The sequence below is a fragment of the Moschus berezovskii genome, chromosome 23, assembly GCF_049115385.1.
Source record: "Moschus berezovskii isolate FMDL1 chromosome 23, NW_MosBer_1.0, whole genome shotgun sequence".
NCBI lineage: Eukaryota > Metazoa > Chordata > Mammalia > Artiodactyla > Moschidae > Moschus > Moschus berezovskii.
Window position 1 is genome coordinate 44622315 of NC_142482.1, and position 24441 is coordinate 44646755.

Below are 24441 nucleotides of genomic sequence, written 5' to 3' on the forward strand. Positions count from 1 at the left end.
CTAAAGAGAAATCTTTAACCTTGCTGTTTTGAATAGCCATATTCTTTGTGAATTTGTTTTGAGTTGTTTTCCTGCTTCAGTGAAGAGAGACATTCGTTTAGAGAACAGTTCAAAAGGCAAATATGCATACTGATGCTAAGATATCTGTTATTGGCAGAAAAATGCCCCTCTGAATAAGATGATAATTCACACCCGACAGATGGATCCTAACGCTTCTTCTGGGAATCAGCCCCTGGACTGGATACAACAACATGGGGACCTGTAGAGGACCGAGGTAGAGATGAGTGGTTTCATCAGCTCAGAGAAACTAATTGGACCCTTCTGGGAATGTTCTAAACAGCTGGTTCATTATAATCAGAGACATCTTCTGTAACTAGATTGTCGCTGAAGTTAGAGTGGTTGGAATTCTTCATTATTATATAACAATGATGATGAAAATATTTCATTGGCTGTGCTGATTTTGTCACTGCCTTGCCTTTCTGGAATTTCTAAAATTTCGGGGGGTTAACAGATTTCAATTTTTATTCCATTGAAGTCCCATAAATTATACTGATATAATCATGTAAAGAATATTTTACAGGTAGCAGCAAAGGGGAAGGAAACTTGAGTGATCTTGAGAAGATACTGGAACCACTGAATAAGGGTGGTCTAGATATGCCAATATATGAAAATGTTTATGGATATGAGTTGGTGATGGACAGGGAGGCCTGGCGTGCTGTGATTCATGGGGTTGCAGAGAGTCGGACACGACTGAGCGACTGAACTGAACTGAACTGAATTCAAGAAAGATCTTATTTAAGTGGGTGCAAATATGTGTCTACTATTTCTGCCTTGAGCAACATTCAGTTCAGTTCAGTTCAGTCTCTCAGTCGTGTCCGACTCTTTGTGACCCCGTGAATCACAGCATGCCAGGCCTCCCTGTCCATCACCAACTTCCGGAGTTCACTCAAACTCATGTCCATCGAGTCGGTGATGCCATCCAGCCATCTCATTCTCTGTCCCCTTCTCCTCCCACCTCCAATCCTTCCCAGCATCAGAGTCTTTTCCAGTGAGTCAACTCGTCACAAGAGGTGGCCAAAGTATTGGAGTTTCAGCTTTAGCATCAGTCCTTACAATGGATCTCCTTAGGATGAGCAGCATTAGTAGGAATGAACTCTAGGCTGGAAATCAGAAGTGGACCCATGAGACTGTTGCTTTGCTTTCTGTGTGACCTTGAGGGGTGGATAGGGTCATCTTTTCCTTTCTGTATAATTGGAATAATACTAACCTGATCATATTATTTTGAGGAACAAACATCACTATAAATGAAAGCACTTAATAAATTCTGATGTATTTTACAATTACAAATTTACCTGAAAATAACTAACAAAGATATTGTGAAAAATCAAGGTAAATTTGGACAGTGTTTGATGCAGTTCTGGGCATGGTATGTGCTCAAAATAATTGGTCCTAATTTTAATTTTTTACTGAAGATATCCCCCTCCCACACCCACAAATACACACACACACACACACACATACACAGTGGACTATTACTCAGCCACAAAAAAGAATGAAATAATGCCATTTGCCACAATATGGATGGACCTGGAGATTATCATTATAAGTGATTATCATTAAGTCTGACAGAGAAAGACAGATATCATATGATAACACTTAAATGTGATATCTAAAACAATTGCACAAATGAGCATATTCACAAAACAAAAGTAGACTCACATCCATAGAAAATAAACTTATGGTTACCAAAGAGGAAAGGAGGGTAAACAAATTAGAAGTTTGAGATTAACATACAAGCACTCCTATATATAAAATAGATAAATAGCAAGGACCTACTGTATAGCACAAGAATCTATACTGAGCATCTTATGATAATCTATCAAGGAAAAGAATGTGAAAAAGAATATATACATGTGTGTGAATCACCTTGCTGTACACTGGAAACTAATAAAACACTGTAAATTAACTGTATGTCAATTTAAAAAAGTATTTACTGAGTGAATTCTGTGTCCACAGCACCATGAGTGGATCTTTGAGTTACAGTTGAGGTTCTTTACTAAAAACAAATAAATAAATAGAGATGCAGTACATGAAAATATTGATAATATAAGGGAAAAATGTTACACCTGTGGAAAATGTTGTCTGAGAGATTCAGACAAGAAGATATGGAATTTCTGAGGAGAGAATTATTTCCAGATGAGTGAAGGGTAGGTGGTAGCACAGTGAGAAATGAGGTTAGATTATGAATAAATGGGGCCAGAGTAGGAAGAGTGTGAAGAAATGAGGTTAACAGTATGAAGAAATGGGGCCAGCTCAAATACGATCTCAAATACCCAAGTCCAGGACACATGGACTTGGTCTAAAGGCAGTAGTGGCCTCTGGAGGAAGATAGAGTTGAAGGCTTTTTGTGTGGGTTGAGCTATATGTTGCCAGTGAGTAACTTTAGTATGTTTTTGTCCCTAAAAGCCTAAGTCTTCAGGCTTTAGTTATAAAAGGACAGTTTTTATATGGATGGTTATAAAAACATGATATATTTTTTAAAAAGCAGTTTAAAATTGAGTCTTTTAATTGTATCAAGAGTTTTATTTTTGCCAGAGATCAGTGGTCTTTAGATTTTCATGAGGGTGTTCTTTAACAGCATCATTTCCTCAGGTCCTGAGCCTCACATTGGTTTACTTGGCCTGGGGTTTTGAGAGGTGGCGAGTGCTGAGTTTTGAGGCTGGTGGAGTCTCTGAAGCACTCAGCCTAACAGCCCCAGGGGGCGGTATTGCCACTTCATTAATTAGCTCATGGAGCATCCCTTTGGGCAAGTTTAGCAGGATTATCCTTATTTTTACAGAGCAAGAAAATGAGGTGTGAGGCATTGAATTGGCAATCGGTCCTGGAGTTCAGAATTTCAGACCTTTAGTTAGTTCCGCAGGTTGTAGATCTTGATTTTATCAATCCAGGTATGTATTTGCACAACGACAATTTTAATTTCGTTGAGTTTATTTTTAATAAAAATTAATATTTTTAAGGTCATGCAGGTTTTAACTTGAATTTGACCCAGCTGCAGTATTGTCCAAGTGTCACATGGAATTTGACTAAATTAAATGATAGACATCAAATTCATATAACTTTTTTCTCCTGCTTATTATTATTATTATTTTGGCTTTGGTATGGCCACTTATGATATAAACACAATCTAAATAAGATGCCAGAGGCAGAGTGATATATTGGAAGGTGCATGTGCTTTATATCCAAAGACCTGGCTTGTTCCTTTCTAGCAGAGTGAAGATGACTTAAGTAACTTTGCCACCTTGGACTCTGAAACATTTCCAAATTTATGTTTGGACTATTTCCTTAAAAATGTTAGCCAAATATTTAGTCTATCTGTCTATCTATTTCTTTATCTGCCTACCTACCTAGTTTCCACTCAGGAAATGACTCCTCTCTCTGATTCACCAGGCCAAGCTCCTTCTCAAACTGGGTTTTTCTAAGACGATGTTGAACCCTGTGCAGAATCAAGATGAGAGAAGTGCTATAAGCATGTCCTTCATTTACTTGGTAGTGATTTCCTCACTCCCTGATAAAGCCAGCCAGGAGTATGCATTCTGCTGGGTCCAAAATGAAAGTCTGGGTTTTGCATGGATGCCGTTTCATTTGACTTGCTTCCATAGTCACAGACCACACACCTAACACTGGCCAGGATGCTCATCAACGAGGCATTCCTGGTCCATGGGGGTCCGAGTGGGAGTACCTCCACTCTGTCCTTTGGGGTCCATCCCTCCGTCACCAGGTGTATTGATACTTAACATTATTTTCATCTTTCAAACATTATTTTCAAAGGGCATGGGAAAGTGTACAGGCTAATAAGAAAATGTACATATTTTAAAAATATATTCTAATTCACTATTAGGCTTCTTATATCTAAGCTGCAGTATCTCTAGATTAGCACCAAGTGACCAACACTTAATTCCCGATATGAGCTCTGGGAAATTTCCTTTTATATGTAGTTGATTTGCTTCTTTTGTGATTTAAGTTATTATTTAAAATGACAATTAGAAAAATGCATTTTTAGTGAAAAATGGTACTTTTTTTCCCCTCAAAAATCCTAATTGTTTTATACAATGGTCTTACATATTTTTTTTCAATTCAAATGTATTACTTGGATTGTGTTTTCAAATTCTTTTATTACCCTATCTGGAAACAGACATTAATTAATTACATATAATGATTCAAAGAAATGTATATTTAAGGTTAATCTTCAATTCATACTGGTTAATCATGAACATTTGGGGAATATTTTTGTCATACTGAATGAGGAAAGCAGCTTATTCAAGACAGATGGTTTGATTTAATTCAAGCAACAATATATACACTTAGAATTTAGTTATATAATTATTCAAAAAATCATCTATTTGTGAATTTCTGTGTGTAGTAACTATAGACAAGTATGCAGTCAGGAAAAATAGCATGTGTCTGACAACTTACCAGGCATTTTCAAAGTTATTTATTTTTATAATGTATTCACCTTCATCTTTAATTCAATAATCCAACAGGGTATTAAGCAGTCAAGGTCAAGCAACCATTTGAAAAAATAACAATTGGTATGAAGTATGTGCTTAGTACGTTACTAGTTAATATTGAGAGTTACTGTGAAGTAACAGTAGGGACAATGAATTGAAAACTAGATTAAGTAAAATATATGATATATTAGACAGTAGTAAATACTATTTAAAAAACAAAAAAGGCAGGGAAGGGCAATAGAGAACCAGGGATGTGGCAGAAGTTTTAAGCCCAGTGGCCAGGGCGGCAATATTCAGAGATGGGGAGGGCTTCATGAGGAAGATGCTGCACAGATGTGGAATCAGAAAGGCCTGTCCTTGACACACGCAAAGATTCATTAGTAGTTAAATAATTCTGGAATATTTTCTGGAAAATAGCATATTTTCTTATGCATCAGTTTAGCTAAGTTGCTCAGTATGTTCGACTCTGCCTCCCCATGGACTGCAGCTTGCCAGGCTTCCCTGTCCATCACCAACTCCTGGAGCTTTCTCCAATTCATGTCCATCGAGTCCATGATGCCATCAACCATCTCATTCTCTGTCGTCTCCTTCCCCTCCTGCCTTCACTCTTTCCCAGGATCAGGGTCTTTTCCAGTGAGTCAGTTCTTCGCATCAGGTGGCCAAAGTATTGGAGTTTTAGCTTCAGCATCAGTCTTTTCAATGTCAGGATTGATTTCCTTTAGGATGGACTGATTTATCTCCTTACAGTCCAAGGGACTCTTAAGTCTTCTCTAGCACCACAGTTTAAAAGCATCAATTGTTCACCGTTCATCTTTCTTTACGGTCCAACTCGCACATCCATACATGACTACTGGAAAAACCATAGCTTTGACTAGACGGGCCTTTGCCAGCAAAGTAATGTCTCTGCTTTTTAATATGCTGTTTAGGTTGGTCATAGCTTTTCTTCCAAGGCTATGCTATAGTATGAGCTAAATAAATCAAGTGACTTGGGATCAGTCAAGAATAAAGCTTGTAGTACATTCCATTAAACTGAAAAGAATTGCCTCTTCTTTATTTCAGCAGTTTCTCAGTTCTAATAATGTATTCTACAGATACAGGAGTATATTCTACAGATACTCATTGCAAGATTCAGACTTAAGTTGAAGAAAGTAAGGAAAACCACTAGACCATTCAGGTATGACCTAAATAAAATTCCTTATGATTATACAGTGGAAGTGACAGATTCAAGGGATTGGATCTGATAGAATACCTGAAGAACTACAGATGGAAGTTTGTAACATTGTACAGGAGGTAGTGATCAAAACCATCCTGAAGAAAAAGAAATGCAAAAAGGCAAAATAGTTGTCTGAGGAGGACTTACAAATAACTGAGAAAAGAAGAGAAGCAAAAGACAAAGGAGAAAAGGAAAGCTATGTCCATCTGAGTGCAGAGTTCCAAAGAATAGCAAGGAGAGATAAGAAAGCCTTCCTCAGCGATCAATGCAAAGAAATAGAAGCAAACAACAGAAAGGGCAAGACTAGAGTTCTCTTCAAGAAAATTAGAGATACCAAGGGAACATTTCATGCAAAGATGGGCACAATAAAGGACAGACATGGTATGGACCTAACAGAAGCAGAAGTTATCAAGAAGAGGTGGGAAGAATACACAGAAGAACTGTACAAAAAACATCTTCACGACCAAGATAATCACGATGGTGTGATCACTGACCTAGAGCCAGGCATCATGGAGTGTGAAGTCAAGTGGGCCTTAGGAAGCATCACTATGAACAAAACTAGTAGAGGTGATGGAATTCCAGCTGACCTATTTCAAATCCTAAAAGAAGATTCTGTGAAAGTATTGCATTCAATATGTCAGCAAATTTGGAAAACTCAGCAGTGGCCACAGGACTGGAAAAGGTCTGTTTTCATTCCAATCCCAAAGAAAGGCAATGCCAAGGGATGTTTAAACGTCTGCACAGTTGCACTCATCTCACACACGAGCAAAATGATGCTTAAAATTCTCCAAGTCAAGCTTCAACAGTACATGAACCAAAAACTTCCAGATGTTCAAGCTGGATTTAGAAAAGGCAGAGGAACCAGAGATCAAATTGTCAATATCCGTTGGATCATTGAAAAAGCACAAGAATTCCAGATAAACATCTACTTCTGCTTCATTGACTATGCCAAAGCCTTTGACTGTGCGGATCACAACAAACTGTGGAAAATTCTTCAAGAGATGGGAATACCAGACCACCTTACCTGCCTCCTGAGAAATCTGTATGCAGGTCATGAAGCAACAGTTAGAACCGAGCATGGAACAACAGACTGGTTCCAAATGGAAAAGGAGTCCATCAAGGCTGTATATTGTCACCCTGATTATTTAACTTATATGCAGAGAACATCATGTCAAATGCTGGGCTGGATGAAGCACAAGCTGGAATCAAGATTGCTTGGAGAAATATCAATAACCTCAGATACACTGATGACACCACCCTTATGGCAGAAAGCAAAGAAGAACTAACTAGCCTCTTGATGAAAGTGAAAGAGAAGAGTGAAAAAGCTGGCTTAAAACTCAACATTCAAAAAACAAAGATCATGGTATCTGGTCCCATCAATTCATGGCAAATAGATAGGGAAACAATGGAAACAGTGACAGACTTTATTTTCTTGGGTTCCAAAATCACTGAGGATGGTGACTGCAGCCGTGAAATTAAAAGACGCTTGCTCCTTGGAAAAAGAGCTATGACCAACCTAGACAGCATATTAAAAAGCAGAGACGTTACTTTGCAGACAAATGTCTGTCTAGTCAAAGATACGGTTTTTCCAGTAGTCATGTATGGATGTGAGAGTTGGACCTAAAGAAAGCTGAACAGCTAAAAATTGATGCTTTTGAATTGTGGTGTTCCAAAACTGTCAACCCTAAAGGAAATCAATCCTGAATATTCATTGGAAGGTCTGATGCTGAAGCTGAAACTCCAATACTTTGGGCACCTGATGCGAAGAACTGATTCATCGGAAAAGACCTGGATGCTGGGAAGAATTGAAGGCAGGGGGAGAAGGGGACAACAGAGGATGAGATGGTTGGATGGCATCATTAACTCAATGGACATGTATTTGAGCAGGCTCCAGGAGTTGGTGATAGACAGGGAGGCCTGCTATGCTGCGGTCCATGGGGTCGCAAAGAGTCAGACACGACTGAGTGACTGAACTGACTGACAGATACACTTACATATTCATGCAAATAAATGTTGTGAGGAAATCTATCATGGCATTGTCTGCAACAGCAACAGTTTATTACTTATTTTGGCCATACCATGTGGCATTCAGGATCCCTGCTAGGGGTCCTTGGAAACGAACAGAAATCATCCTGTCATTTTTAAGATTGCATCCAAGTACTGCATTTTGGACTCTTTTGTTGACCATGATGGCTACTCCATTTCTTCTAAGGGATTCCTGCCCACAGTAGTAGATATAATGGTCATCCGAGTTAAATTCACCCATTCCAGTCCATTTTAATTCACTGATTCCTAGAATGTCGACGTTCACTCTTGCCATCTCCTGTTTGACCACTTCCAATTTGCCTTGATTCATGGACCTAACATTCCAGGTTCCTATGCAATACTGCTCTTTACAGCACCGGACCTTGTTTCTATCATTGGTCACATCCACAACTGGGTATTGGTTTTGCTTTTGCTCCATCCCTTTATTCCTTCTATAGTTATTTCTCCACTGAGCTCCAGTAGCATACTGGGCACCTACTGACCTGGGGAATTCCTCATTCAGTATCCTATCATTTTGCCCTTTGTTACTGTTCATGGGGTTCTCAAGGCAAGTATACTGAAGTGGTTTGCCATTCCCTTCTCCAGGGGACCACATTCGGCTGTGGTCCATGTGATTAGATCAGCTAGTTTCCTGTGATTATGATTTCAGTTTGTCTGCCCTCTGGTGCCCCCTAGCAATACCTACCGTCTTATTTGGGTTTCTCTTACCTTGGTCGTGGAAAATCTCTTCACAGCCGCTCCAGCAAAGTGCAGCCGCTGTACCTTACCTTGGACGAGGGGTATCTCCTCAAGGCCGCCCCTCCTGACCTTGAACGCGGAGTAGGTCCTCACGGTCCTCCTGCGCCCGCGCAGCCACCGCCTGTTGGACGTGGGGTAGCTCCTCTCGGCCGCCGGCCTTGGCCTCAGGCGTGGGGTAGCTCCTCACGGCCGCACCTCTTTGCGTGGTTCGTTGCGCCGGGGCCGGCGTCTCTCGCGTCGCGTCTGCGCCGCCGGGGCCGGCGTCTCTCGCGTCGCGTCTCCAAGGCAAACCATTCAATATTACAGTAATCCAGGCCTATGCCCCAACCAGTAATGCTGAAGAAGCCGAAGTTAATCGGTTCTATGAAGACCTACAAGACCTTTTAGAACTAACACCCAAAAAAGATGTCCTTTTCATTCTAGGGGACTGGAATGCAAAAGTAGGAAGTCAAGAAACACCTGGAGTCACTGGCAAATTTGGCCTTGGAACACGGAATGAAGCAGGGCAAAGGCTAATAGAGTTTTGTCAAGAGAATGCACTGGTCATAGCAAACACCCTCTTCCAACAACACAAGAGAAGACTCTACACATGGACATCACCAGATGGTCAACACCGAAATCAGATTGATTATATTCTTTGCAACCAAAGATGGAGAAGCTGTATACAGTTAGCGAAAACAAGACCAGGAGCTGACTGTGGCTCAGATCATGAACTCCTTATTGCGAAGTTCAGACTTAAATTGAAGAAAGTAGGGAAAACCACTAGACCATTCAGATATGACCTCAATCAAATCCCTTATGATTATGCAGTGGAAGTGAGAAATAGATTTAAGGGACTAGATCTGATTGATAGAGTGCCTGATGAACTCTGGACGGAGGTTCGTGACATTGTACAGGAGACAGGGGCCAAGACCATCCCCATGGAAAAGAAATACAAAAGAGCGAAATGGCTGTCTGAGGAGGCCTTACAAATAGCTGTAAAAAGAAGAGAGGCGAAATGCAAAGGAGAAAAGGAAAGATATAAGCATCTGAATGCAGAGTTCCAAAGAATAGCAAGGAGAGATAAGAAAGCCTTCCTCAGTGATCAATGCAAAGAAATAGAGGAAAACAACAGAATAGGAAAAACAAGAGACCTCTTCAAGAAAATTAGAGATTCCAAGGGAACTTTTCATGCAAAGATGGGCTCGATAAAGGACAGAAATGGTATGGACCTAACAGAAGCAGAAGATATTAAGAAGAGGTGGCAGGAATACACAGAAGAACTGTACAAAAAAGATCTTCACGACCAAGATAGTCACGATAATGTGATCACTGACCTAGAGCCAGACATCTTGGAATGTGAAGTCAAGTGGGCCTTAGAAAGCATCACTAGGAACAAAGCTAGTGGAGGTGATGGAATTCCAGTTGAGCTATTTCAAGTCTTGAAAGATGATGCTGTGAAAGTGCTGCACTCAATATGCCAGCAGATTTGGAAAACTCAGCAGTGGCCACAGGACTGGAAGAGGTCAGTCTTCATTCCAATCCCAAAGAAAGGGAATGCCAAAGAATGCTCAAACTACCGCACAATTGCACTCATCTCACACGCTAGTAAAGTCATGCTCAAAATTCTCCAAGCCAGGCTTCAGCAGTATGTAAACCGTGAACTCCCAGATGTTCAAGCAGGTTTTAGAAAAGGTAGAGGCACCAGAGATCAAATTGCCAACATCCGCTGGATCATGGAGAAAGCAAGAGAGTTCCAGAAAAACATCTATTTCTGCTTCATTGACTATGCCAAAGCCTTTGACTGTGTGGATCACAATAAACTGTGGAACATTCTGAAAGAGATGGGAATCCCAGACCACCTGACCTGCCTCTTGAGAAACCTGTATGCAGGTCAGGAAGCAACAGTTAGAACCAGTCATGGAACAACAGACTGGTTCCAAATAGGAAAAGGTGTACGTCAAGGTTGTATATTGTCACCTTGCTTATTTAACTTATATGCAGAGTACATCATGAGGAACGCTGGGCTGGAAGAAGCACAAGCTGGAATCAAGATTGCTGGGAGAAATATCAATAACCTCAGATATGCAGATGACACTACCCTTATGGCAGAAAGTGAAGAGGAACTCAAAAGCCTCTTGGTGAAAGTGAAAGAGGAGAGTGAAAAGGTTGGCTTGAAGCTCAACATTCAGAAAACAAAGATCATGGCATCTGGTCCCATCACTTCATGGGAAATAGATGGAAAAACAGTGGAAACAGTGTCAGACTTTGTTTTTTTGGGCTCCAAAATCACTGCAGATGCTGATTGCAGCCATGAAATTAAAAGACGCTTGCTCCTTGGAAGGAAAGTTATGACCAACCTTGATAGTATATTAAAAAGCAGAGACATTACTTTGCCGACCAAGGTCCGTCTAGTCAAGGCAATGGTTTTTCCTGTGGTCATGTATGGATGTGAGAGTTGGACTGTGAAGAAAGCTGATCGCCGAAGAATCGATGCTTTTGAACTGTGGTGTTGGAGAAGACTCTTGAGAGTCCCTTATACTGCAAGGAGATCCAACCAGTCCATTCTAAAGGAGATCAATCCTGGATGTTCATTGGAGGGACTGATGCTAAAGCTGAAACTCCAATACTTTGGCCACCTCATGAGACGAGTTGACTCACTGGAAAAGACTCTGATGCTGGGAAAGGTTGGGGGCGGGAGGAGAAGGGGACGACGGAGAATGAGATGGCTGGATGGCATCACCGATTCTGTGGACATGAGTTTGAGTGAACTCCGGGAGTTGGTGATGGACAGGGAGGCCTGGCGTGCTGTGATTCATGGGGTCGCGGAGAGTCGGACACGACTGAGCGACTGAACTGAACTGAACTGAACTGCTAGGGGTCCAACCTGCGCCCCCTGCCGTAGAAGCGTGGAGACTCAGCCACTGGACCATCAGGGAATTCCCTGCGAGAGCAAAAGTTTAAAACCAACTGGAAGGATTGTCATTGAGGGACAGGTTAAATAAATTAAGGTACATTCACAGCATGGATATACATAGCTTTTGTAAAGAATGAAGCAACCTTTACCAATGTGGAACAGTTTCCCTGGTGAATTGTTAAATGAAAAAAAGCAAGGTGCAGAAGAATAGGCATAGCAAGTGATCCCTGTGTTTAAAAATTACATGTATAAAGTGTCTACGTAAAACAATATGCATATGTAGATGAAGGCTGTCTTTGAATGAACATTGTTAAGTTAGTTGCAGCTTTGTGGTTGGGGGACCAGAGGTGAGGCTATTCCTCCTTTTTACTGTATCCTCCATTTTACCACTTGAATTTTGGTCAGGTGCATACATCATCCGTTAAACTTTTTTAAAAAGTCAACATCACTGTAAATGTTAACTTAGGGCCAAGAATCTCTGGGTTTAAAATGAAATAAAATTATTATGATTGATTAAAAATTTTTTACTCTAAATTAGTTTTTTCTAATTAAATTTCAGCAAACATTTTATGCAACTAACAGGCATTGCCAAGCACTGTTTTAGGCACTGGCAAGTCAAGGATCTTACCCCTTGTTCGTCTGAAAATGGCATAACTTGGCAGAAGAGAGGCGCATAAATTATTTAGGGTTATTTGTCTCTAAAATAACTACCAAAGTGCAAAGCAAGTAGAGGTCCATAGGTATGGACAACTCTGCTGCTTAGTATGTGTGACTTTAGGCAAAGGAAATGATTAATGTCTAGTTTCTTTGTTTGTAAAATAGGGTTAAATAATAAGTACTTAGTTCAGGGCATGGTTTTGATGCTTTAATGATATAGAATGCATTTACTTAGTACAGGGCTTGTCATTAAATATAGTGCAGTAAATGTTGGCTATTTTCATTTATCAGTTCCCTTTCAAATCAGGAAGAAAAAAAAAAGCCCTCTAAGCAAGTGTGATCATCAATCCTGTAGTAGCTGTAGCAGTTTGAGACAGGAAGGTAAAGAAAGATGAACATGGAAGGACTTGTGGTAACCAAGCAGGGTATTGACTAGCAAGTGCAATTTCAGAAGCTGGAAGAAAGGGGAGGGCATTTTAGGCAGGGGCAAGATGAGCAGAGGTGTGGAAGAGGATTCAGAGTGTGTTTGGGCAATGGATCAGGAGTTGGCTGGTTCGACCCAGAGTCACACCTAGGCTAGGGGTTGGGGAGGAAGCAGTATTTGGTGGAAAATGAGGGAAGCAAGTAAGCAGTGTTGGTCATGGGGGTCCTTGTAGGCCAAGCTTAAGAGTTGGGATTTAGGGTTTCCCTGGTGGTCCAGTGGTCAAGGATCTGCCTTCCAAGCAGGAGACACAAGTTCAGTCCATGGTCTAGAAAGATCCCACATGCCACAGAGCAAGTAAGTCCTGTGCCACAACTACTGAGCCCGTGAGCTGCAACTGCTGAGCCTGTGGGCTGCAAATGCTGAAGTTCACGCACTTTAGAACGTGCATGAAGCAAGGAAGCCCAAGCGCAGCCAAAAATAAATACATTCACTAATTAAAAAAAAAAAGAGTTGGGATTTATCTTTCATTGGAAACCAGATAGTCGAAGACTGAGGAGAGGATGGGGTGGAAGGAAATAGGAAGAGGAATGATGAAGGAGAGAGAAAGGGCCACAGGGTCAAGGGGGAAACTGAAGATAATGGGGGAGGAGGGCCTTAGATGGAACGGGCAGCAGGGGACAAAATCAAGACACGCAGGCTTAGCTGTGTAAAGGGGTCAGGGTCCTTCTGAAACAGACAGCAAAGGAGAAAAGTGGTGAAGATGTAGATGAAGTGAGCATGGAGGGAAGGGAGGCTGAGAGCCTTCATGCCTGTTGAGCTTTATTCCCTTGAGGTTTGGAAGGAGATGATGTGCTGAGAGTAAGTGTGCCTGGAGTGAGATTTTAGGATTTAGGGTGAAAGGTGGGGATATGGACAATCCACTGTGGGAAATGTAAGAAATAGTTGATTTGGGAGGAGGAGAGGCTTGACCAATGCCAAAGCCTCGTCTGAGTCGAAGGTGCCCGCGGGGCCGTGTGGTTCTCGATACAACAGCTTGGAGCCTGGAAACAAAAGGGACCAAAAAGATGACCAGACCCACCCAGATGCAAGGGGGTTGGGAAGGGAACGTGCTGTTTAGAGGGTGGCTGGTAAACAGAGGAGGAAGTGAAGCTGAGAAAAGTTGATGGAGTCAGTCTCGGGAGAACAGCATGAGGTTAGGTGCCTGGCAGGGACCCAGGGACTCTAGGGAGTGGGTGGATGGGCAGAGATGACCAAACACTCTGTCGTGCCTGGAGGGGGAGGGCACTTCGTTCAAGATTTTATACATTTACGTACTTTTATTTGACAGAAAGGAACTGTTTTAAAAATGGCCTTGGAATTCTCACAATAGCTCAGCAGTTTCAATTTTTGGTCCAGATCATGAGCAGTATGCCCAGGGCTTAAATGAAATTTTTCTTGAGAGCTCTGTTAAAGCTATATGCCATCGATAGAGGGTAAGCCCAAAGGGTTTATATAAGTGGGAGAGAAAAAAGCAAGGTTTTAACAAAGGCATTGCAGTTCTCAGCCAGCTCCCTGGAAACCTCTAGTTTTTCCTCATAGGAAAAAAACACTAACACAAGTACAATGATTTGTATGTCTTTATTTTAAAAGGTAAAACCAGTAACTCACAGCAGGATCAATGTGTCATCTCGCTTTAGAAAACCACTTCTGGAACCCTGCACTATCTTGTAAGTTTTGGGTCAAAATTAGTGTGGTGGCTTCCTTTAGGTTTGGGACTTCTTTTGTAGTTTTAAAGGCATAACTGTGTCAAATGGTTTTTCTCACTGACTTTGCCTTTTTTTCAGCTTGATTGCAAATGGAGACCTCATGAACCCAGCTTCTCGACTCCTCATTCCTAGAAAAGCCTTGAATCAGTGGGATCATGTACTGCAGATGGTCACGGAAAAGATAACTCTGAGGAGTGGGGCTGTCCACAGGTATGTCAGAGTAATCTTGCAAGTGGATGGGATTCAGAATTGTTGAGGATATTCCCATGAGGCCCTGGAGACATGGGTCCCTAGATCTGAATTTCAGGTCACTAGTTTGTCTCTTGGAGAAGGCAATGGCAAGCCACTCCAGTACTCTTGCCTAGAAAATCCCATGGATGGAGGAGCCTGGTAGGCTGCAGTCCGTGGGGTCTCTAAGGGTCGGACACGACTGAGCGACTTCACTTTCACTTTTCACTTTCACCCATTGGAGAAGGAAATGGCAACCCACTCCAGTGTTCTTGCCTGGAGAATCCCAGGGACGGGGAAGCCTGGTGGGCTTCCGGGGGGGGGGGGACACGACTGAAGTGACTTAGCAGCAGCAGCAGCAGTTTGTCTCTATATGCCTCAGTTTTTCTATCTGTAAAATGGGCATATAATTGTTCATCCCTTGTAGGGCTATTTTCCAGTTTATATTTTTGTTACTTTTTATGTTGTTTTTCTCATGTAGTTAGGTTAAATTTTGATGCAGTTAAATTTTCAGTCTTTCATTATGATCATTAAGTTCTATGATTAACTTAGGTTCTCTTCACTCCTAGATTATAAAACATTATCCCACGTTTTCATCTTTCAACTTTAAACCTTTGATCCTTTTGGATTTTATTTTGGCATCAGGAGTAAAGGCAGATCTCGATAGTTATGTATTGATTTTTTAAAAAGAGATATATTGTTTTGTCTTTTGACACATAAACAGATGTAAACCCACTCAAGAAATGCTCTGAAGCACACAAAGATATATAAACACAACTGCATGCCCAGGTACACCTATTCAAACATATATTGATGTGAACAAATTCATAAATAGAAATAAAATATAGACAAGGACAGACACGAAATGAGAATATAGTTATATGTCCCCTGAACATGTGAATACTTGGAGAGGCTTAATTCTTTTTTTTTAAACTTTTAATTTTGTATTGGGTATAGCCAACGAGCAATGTTGTGATAAGTTTCAGGTGACAGCAAAGGAACTCAGCCGTACAGACACGTGTATCCATTCTCCCCAGACTCCCCTCCCACCCAGGCTGCCACATAACCTTGAGCAGAGTTCCATGTTGCTGCTGCTGCTAAGTCACTTCAGTCGTGTCCGACTCTGTGTGACCCCACAGACGGAAGCCCACCAGGCTCCCCCTTCCCTGGGATTCTCCAGGCAAGAACACTGGAGTGGGTTGCCATTTCCTTCTCCAATGTGTGAAAGTGAAAAGTGAAAGTAAAGTCGCTCAGTTGTGTCTGACCCTTAGCGATCCCACGGACTGCAGCCTACCAGGCTCCTCCATCCATGGGATTTTCTAGGCAAGAGTACTGGAGTGGCTTGCCATCGCCTTCTCCGGAGTTCCATGTTGGAGAAGCTTAATTCTTAGTGTAATGCCAGACATGAGTGAGGTTTGCATGTTGCTCACTTGGGACACCCCCACCCACTTGGGACACCCCCACCCTCCCTTCACAGAACATGGTGGTTTAAAAACACCTGGTGGTGCTTTAGTCGCCAAGTTGTGTCCAACTCTTGCAACACCATGGACCAGCCCGTCAGGCTCCTCTGTCCATGAAATTCACCAGGCAAGAATACTGGAGTGGGTTGCCATTTCCTTCTCCAGGGGATCTTCCTGTCCTGGGAATTGAACCTGGGTCTCTTGTATTGCAGGCAGATTCCTTACAACTGAGCTAAACAGAATATGAGTAATTCTTATGGTTGAGCCATTCCTGTGCATCAGTATACATGTCAGAAACATCCCACACAAATTCATTCAACTCCCTGTTTATAATTCTCATGTTTTGTAGCAAAGGAAGAAAGCACGTCAGCAAGAGTCGCATAAAAGAAGGCCAAGTTCACAGGCTAGAATTTATTCAGTGTCCCTGTCTGTAGAGAAAACCAGTCAAATCTTGGCTGTTGCCAGATCCACAGCTTTGCTGTCTTTTAAGTTCTAGCTGTAAAAGTTAATGACGGATTCAGATCTTCCTATTTTGAAGGTAAACAAGAGAAGAACGTTTGGGTCTAGGCCTCCACCTAGGGGTTGGTTTCCAATAGGTTCTCCATCAGGGGCAGATTTACCACTAGGGGTTTCTGGTAGTGTCCAGAGTCATAGGGAATAGAGGTGGCTACAACTCCCATCTGATGAGTAGAGGCCAAGGGTGCTATTGACATCCTGCAATTCCCAGGACAGCCTCCCACCTCTCCTACAATTATCAGATCCAAAATGTCAATAATGTCCAGAAGCCCTGGTCTAGGTCAAGGCAGGAAAACCAGATTATCTGGGTTAAGTTTTGGTATTTAGACTTATAGGGGCAGAAGTGCGTTACTTTAGCATCTTCATACTAACTCAGCACTAACACACTTCAGGGGGTTAAGTGGCTGCTTTTATTTTACTTCTTGATTCCATACGATACGGCCTTTCACATAATCAGTAAATAAGCAGACAGATCAATGGATTTTTTTTTCTTTGCAAATGTCACTACCCTTAATTTTGTGATATGAGAAGTCTGAGAACTTTTAAAACGATCATCTTAAAATCCTTGCAGTTACTAACTCTTGTTTATCACCTTCAAAATCATGCATTGTCTTCTTTGTGGCGTGGTTTTCTAAGCCGTCTTTTTTTTTTTTTTCTTGCTCTTTAAACAAACTGTGTGAACGCTTTAAATCGTCTAGCAAGGTTATCACTGTTCTCTTAATAAGTAACACATTGTAGTTTGCAGCAGCAGTTTTACAGTAAAGGGAGGTTCTTGTGAAATCCCTTGATTCTGGGAAGGTGACGGAAGGCAAAAAAGAGAAGCATGAACGCTATGCAGTTCTGCATCATTAACACTGGCAGTGGGTTCTTTTACCTCCTGCCCTCGCGCCTCTTGCTTTTTGACCTAGTTCTGTGTGTTTCTGTGTAAAATTCTGTGTGAGCGCTGCTCTTGGATGTTAACCTGAACAGTGCATTAAGAAAATAAATTTTCCAAGTGCTCACGGGATATAAAGAGAAGAATCAAACTTCAGTGGAAGCCAAGCTTCATTTAAAGTATGACATTCTCAAAACGGCAACCCACTCCAGTATCCTCGCCTAGAGAATTTCATGGATGGAGGGGCTGGCAGGCTACAGTTCATGGGGCTGCAAAAGAGTCGGACACGACCGAGCACACACACATACACACACACACACACATTTTCTGCAAGTTAATTCTCTCCCTCTAAACTCTAAATATGGCAGCAATAGAGGATCCTTATTTTAGACTGTCAGGTTTCTGTACAGCTAGATGTAATTGCATCTGCATTGGTATTTAGCTGAGTCTTATGACTTTGAGACATTTATAATTCAGTGTTTAGCATAGTATCAAATGAGCCAATTTAGGAATAGAGTTTTTAATTGACTGTGATTTTAGCGGTTCTTGAAATGCTTGTTAACATTTTAATTGCTGGCATTCATATTTTGGCAGACTTTACACTTTAGAAGGAAAACGGATTGAGAGTGGGGCAGAGCTGGAGAACGGGCAGTTTTATGTGGCTGTCGGCAGAGATAAGTTTAAGAAGTTGCCTTACAGTGAATTACTTTTCGACAAGTCAACAATGAGGAAGTCTTACGGGTACGTTTGCATCCTCACTCACGTCTCATATTTTAGTTACCACTTGAAGTAGATTGAATCTTATGCTGGCCTCTGGTCTGTTTTTTAGAATCTTGTTTATCGGTTAGAAAGGAATGGATGTCTAATACACGTTGATCGCTATTTTGCTGTGATTGGAGGTTGAGAACTGTTGCATAAAAATATAATATTGAGGAATTTATGATAGACTATATAGTATTTTTTAGCCATTCACTTATGAATTTATAATAAAGATTTATTTTTGTGAAAAAGGTACAGGGCAGTGAGCTTCTCTACAACATATACTTTTAGAAGTCTTAAAAACATTAACTTGATTGAATAATTTTTCAGTTGATGTGTAGAGAAATATCTGCAGGTGGTTAAGAAATAATATTTTCTACTTAAAAATAATAATGGTAAAATATAGAAATGATCTTTCTTTTATACAAATAAGTGGAGCGCTGGGTATATAGTTATTTCAGGCAAAATTTTAAAGGTTACACTTACAGTGCACAGAGAACTCTTTTGCTCCATGAGATGTCGGACATTTGTGAAGAATACCCTCTTGCAGCCCAGTAGGTGGACTGCCCAGGCACGCATTTGCGTGAACAGCCTCAGTCCCTACTTGCAGGGACCCTTGGGCTTGCTCGTGGTGCCCTGCGGTCCTTTCGCTGCTGCTTTTCCATGTCTACTTGGCTGGAAAGCTGACTTTGTGTAGTTGCTCCTACTCGGATGGGTGACAAGTGACAGAGATAAAGCAGAAGGTCACCAGTGTGTTCTCCATTGATTTGTAATCCCGTGTAGCTTGATGGAGAGACTAACCAAGGGTTTCTCAATACGGAATAGGTGGAATGGAATTTCGGGGGTAGTGTTTGAAGTATGCAACGAGCACATTGATTTCTAGCACTTTAGAACTATTTACCAGACTTTTTGCCAACCATCCTTACCCATTCATGAAATCAAGTCCTTCACAATGTTGCTCTGAGAAGCAACGCTGGGTGAGACTTCCGTGGGTTGCAGTACACGCTGCAGTGAGAGCTTGTGCTTGTACTTGACGGCAGTGAGAAAACGTGCTCATGGTGGCCTTTATGAGCACGGTGGCCTTTTTCAGGCAGGTCAGCGAAATTTGCCTTTACCTCCGTGGCTTCTTATTTTCAGAGAGGTTCAGTTGGGTTTCGAGCTGGATCTTTTCCTGTAGAGAGACATCTGGGAAATACTTAGAGCCAAAGAGCAGTTTTTAAATTTTTTGGTGAGAATGACCGGTTTAGAAACTCCCTGAATATAAATGCCAGTGTTTTACCATTCTGTGCTTCTACCAGATATGATAGACACGATAAAGAAACTTTATCATTTTTAGTTTTAAACACAATCTGGCAAAATCCTTACTCCGCTTAGGAAATGCCTTTTTTTTTTTTTTGAAATGCTAATGAAAAATTTAGGATTTTATTTTAAGTGGTATGAAAAAGTTAAAGGTGGTACTAAATTTATTTGTAAGCATCAACTAAAATGCTATACAAGAAAACATTAAGAATCTTTTGGACAGCGAAAACTAACAACATTGTAAAGCAGTTATATTCCAATTTAAAAAATAATCTTTTGGAATGGAATTTGGAAATGTTTTGGTGGCCTTTGTGAAATTGGGAAAGTCAGTGGCCCTTTTTGTGGAATACTAATGTCTATAAATAGTTGAGTTCCAGGTTGGGGTGACAAACTGAGATATTAATTATCTTTCTTTGTATATTATTTGTGAATAATATTCAGATTTCTAAATTGTAATTTGTTTTTCACAGTCAGAAAACCTCTTCACTACCTCCAATTGTAGGATCCAGAAAGTCTAAAGGCAGTGTAAGTATCATATACTTTACTCATTAATGTTCTGTATTTCTATACCATAACAGAGAGACTGTCCTTTGGGTTTCAGTTAAATTCGAAGAAATAAAACTTAGCCACCTTGTGGCATATAAGCAATTATGTGAAACAACATTAGAACATTAATGTTACAACTAACTTTCTAAAGGAGAGCTAATATTTTTAAAATATGGATTTCAAAAGAGATTTTTCTTCCTAATATATAGACTGATAAAATTTATACCAACTTGAAATCTAGGCAATAATACATAAATGAGAAGAAATGCTGTTTTAGGTTGCACCACTGGTCTGTCCAGCGTTGTTTTCTAGCGCTGACAAAGACTAAAGAGAAAGTGTATGTAACAGAATGGCAATCCTCAGTTATATTTTTTAAAAAGATTGAGAATCACTGTAAATATTTAGCTCCTTATCAGAAGCTTTTTCATCCACCTTTCATTCGTTCGTTAATTCAGCATAATCTGTTGAATACCCATTACATGGGAACTGTGACAAGCATCTAGTAGGTAACTTCCTAACCTGTTTGTATGTTTTGTCTGTATCCCTTCATGGGGATGAGCTTCCTGTCCTGCTGGAGTATTGCTTTGACAGGTCTTGTTAGCTGAAACTTCTCTTTCTGCTCTTTTGGTTGAATTTCCTGACCTGTAGAGGTCAGAACTGATCTGACGTTTTCCTTTTCTGAATTAAATAAGCAAAACTCTTAATTGGTGTCTTGTAAAATAAGTGGCTGTTGGACAATGATATTGTCTCCTAATGATGATTTAGCTATTCTTTCCCCTCCCCTCTTTCTGTAACATCATGTGAAATTCTTGAAAAAATTATTTCTGTGTGTGAAGAAACAGTGCTGACCTCGGCCAAGTTTCTGAGCTTGGATCCCTGAGAAAATGGTGGTACTATGGTTAATTAGAGGGCAGCTAGAGGAAAGAATCACCTGCTTAATTTCTAATGTATTGAGTTGTCAATGTCATCATGGAATCTAGCTGCAGACTGTTCATCAAGTAGTTGTAAATGGCAGAGACTGAGGACATCAGATGAAAATTTGCAAGTTCATCCACATGATGGTCATAGTTGAAGAGCAGAGGTGTGTCATGGTGACGTTCTTCCCTCACACCCATCACAGCCTGGAGAGGAGCTGGCTTCATCACACTGTTGAGTGGGAGGATGGGGAAGTGGGAATAGAGAGGGTTGGGGGCAGAGCTCACAGTGAGAGCCACAGAGGACCCATAACTTCATGAATATGGAGAGCAAGGGGGAGAAAGAGTATTCTAGTAACTGAAAAATATATTGTGACCATCTAAAGCTAAATGTTTGCTTGGATACTAAATCACTTCAATTGTGTCTGACTCTCTGCGATCCTATGGACTCTAACCCGCCAGGCTCCTGTGTCCATGGGATTCTCCAGGCAAGAATACTGGAATGGGTTGCCGTGCCCTCCTCCAGGAGATCTTCCTGTCACAGGGAGTGAACCCGTGTCTCTTAGTCTTCTGCATTGACAGGCGAGTTCTTTAGCGCTAGCGCCACCTGGGAAGCCTGTAAAGCTAACGTCAGTCCAGGAATTTAGATTTCGGAGACTACCCTTCTGCTTTTCTTCAGGACTTTGGAGTGGAATCTCTTCCATGTACCATGCACATAGGAGCTCATTAACCCTCACAGTATAGCTGGAAAGGTGATGGTTAAACAGAAACCAAGTATAGTTGAATAACTGACTCCTATCACAGGGAAAGTTCATGTCAGAACCAAGATCAGGACTCAGGTCTTTACATTCACAATGACTGAACTTTGGGATTAGGTGCTTATTATTCTTCTGAAATTTAGAATGTCTGATTTTTTTAAAATTAAAAATGTGTTTCCAATTTCCAAATCCATACACAGGAGGCATATATGTACCTTTTTCTTGCTCACTTGTTTGGAAGTTCTTTGGAATCTGTGTTGTGAATACTGGGTCATCTAATGATGACTGGCTATGTCTTCCGTGTGTCTGGCCTAGAACTAAGCCCCAGGGAGATAGTATTGAGCAACAAGACACAACACTCTCTCTTAGCTCTGTCCTACTCAAGGAGACAAAGTTATCCAAACGATACCACAAAGCAGTGTATAATTGCAAAGTATGATTAAAATGAGAGAAAAGGATAGAACAATATGCAGGAAAATAAAAGGAGAATTTAGATGTGTGTGTCAGGAAAAGGTCTCTTTGAGGAAGTGACCTTTAAGGACTCAGTTATGTTTTGAGATGAGTTTCCATCTCATACACAAGCAAAGACCCAACATTATATTGCCATGCTCTGACTTAGAATAACACAGGGATAGCAGAGTCTGTCCCTTTTCTCACAATGCTTTTTCACGAAGCATTCTATAGATTCATCTGTCCATTTGTCCGGTCATCCAGCCATCCATCCAACACATGTTTAACAAGCACCTACTGAGTGCAGAGATTGGTGACAAGCTTTCAGATGTCACGGAACTTTTATTCTAGTGCCTGTGCCTGTGCTGGGGGGAAGGGTGGAAGAATGGGGGTAGACAGACAATCAACCTCTAAACAAATATATAATTTCAGGTGGTGATAAAGTGCCATGAGGACAATAAAATATGGCAGGGCACTTGTTGATATAAAATGCTCTGAGACTGAGGCTTTAACGTGGTAAAGCAGCCAGCCATACAACGTGGGGGCAGGGGAGAAAGAGCCTCCATAGCAGAGGGAACAGTCACAGAGGCCCTCGGGAAAGAGCTTGGCATAAAGAAAGAGGACAGAAAGAAGGCTGGGGTGGTCTGTGATGAGATTGGAGAGGCAGGCAGGGCCCAATGGTGCGGGCTGTGGGTGGAGTTTGGATTTGATTCCTTACCATTTGAGGGGTAGAGGAAGGGAGTGATAACATTTGATTTCTGTTTTTAAAAGATCATTCTGGCTGTGGTGTCTGCAGAGAAGTGGGTGGGGCAAGAATAGAAGCAGGAGGCAGTGGGACGGCTGGAGTCCTGAGTGAGGTGGGCAACTGGGACAGGAGGCAGCAGGGGACATTGTATGTTGTCTCTGATGGCTGCACTCATCCAGGAGCCATTTATCGAGTCCATATTATGTCCCGAGTGCTAGGAGAAGGGAACGACAGAAGATGAGATGGTTGGATGGCATCACCGACTCCTTGGACATGAGTTTGATTAAACTCTGGGAGTTGGGTGATGGACAGGGAGGCCTGGCGTACTGTGGTCCATAGGGTTGCAAAGAGTCGGACATGACTGAGTGACTGAACTGAACTGAACTGTTTTAGTGCTTATGGGGAGGGGGAGGCAGAGATTCCAGAGAAAACCATAAATGTTGGAGGAGGAGAAAGACAAACTAATACACAGTTGATATTAATCAGGGATAAACTTGAAGAAACATATATCAGGATATAGGAGGAGAAAGTTAGAGAGGGTGCAGTGCCAGGGTGGGCCTCTTGTAGGAGATCTTATTCAACAGAGGGGCATAACCCCCTGGGCACAGTGAGGTTCCACGAAACCTATCTAGTGGATGTGTGAGTGACTGGCCGTGAGCCACAGGGAGAGAATGTTCTACATCGGGCATTCCAAAGTCACCAACTCAGTTTTTAAGACAAGGATCAATTTGCTCCTTTCCTTTAACTAATTGGTTCCCTGGAGAATGTACGTATTTTCAAGATCCTTAACCGCTTGGCGCTGAGTAGGGGTGAGTGTGAATGAACGGGACGATGGGTGAGCTGGCTGACAACTTAAGGAGCCACTTACTGTTCAGTTCAAGGGAGGCATCCGTGAACTCGTGATGCAAATCAAAGGGGACCCAGAGTTGGATTTTTAAGAATTCTCCACAAGCTTTCTAGGAATGGCTGTATTGCATAATGAAGGGAAGTGTGGGTGGGGGCCTGATAAAGCTTGAAAAAGAGAGAGAGAAAGCTGCTACACTCTCCATAGAGGACCTGCTGTGCAGAAGTGATGGGTCAGCAAGGCCCCACCCTTGTGGTAGGAAGTGTGGGTAATAGGGTTTGGGGTAAAGGTGAGGGGGTCCAGCAACCCTTTCAAAACAGCCAGTGTGCAAAGCAGGAAAAGACCAGAAGTCACCCCTCATACAGACTGGGGGTCACAGAAGCAAGTACTTTGAGATTCTGGCTTGGGAAACAAAAGGAAGAGATAAGTGAATCCTCTGAAATTCTATTAAGTTTGAAAAATTAACCCACCAGTGGGAGGCTGTCCTCTAGCTGTGAGGTTTCAGCACACAGAGTCCAAGCACCCTCTAGTGGAAGAGACATAAAATCAGGGACATGCTTGAAAGTTGGAGCCAAAGACTACCTTACGTGGTCCTCGGTTGTCCATAATTCCCAAGTGGCTAATACATCTTGTGATCAGCAATTTACAGATTCAAATATGGCAATTGCTCAGGTTTTGATGAGAAAACATGATTATCCGTGTATCACAAAGTCATGGTGACAGGTCGATTCTGAAGCTTCCAGAACTCCATTTTGCCTTTTGGGAACCTGTGTCCGGTTTGGATAAAAAGGTTTCTCACACTTCCCATCAGCAAATACACA

General features: G+C 41.6%; 1 protein-coding gene across 2 annotated transcripts in view; it reads left to right on the forward strand.

Annotated features, from left to right (window-relative positions):
* Nucleotides 1-24441, forward strand: part of DCDC2 (doublecortin domain containing 2) — a 152637-nt gene that overhangs the window by 38636 nt on the left and 89560 nt on the right. For both annotated transcript variants that reach the window (XM_088831299.1, XM_088831300.1), the window contains 4 exons: nt 14112-14188; nt 14306-14437; nt 17900-18046; nt 19834-19888. In XM_088831299.1, the coding sequence (XP_088687425.1) occupies nt 14112-14188; nt 14306-14437; nt 17900-18046; nt 19834-19888 (411 nt within the window). The remainder of the gene's footprint in view (nt 1-14111; nt 14189-14305; nt 14438-17899; nt 18047-19833; nt 19889-24441) is intronic.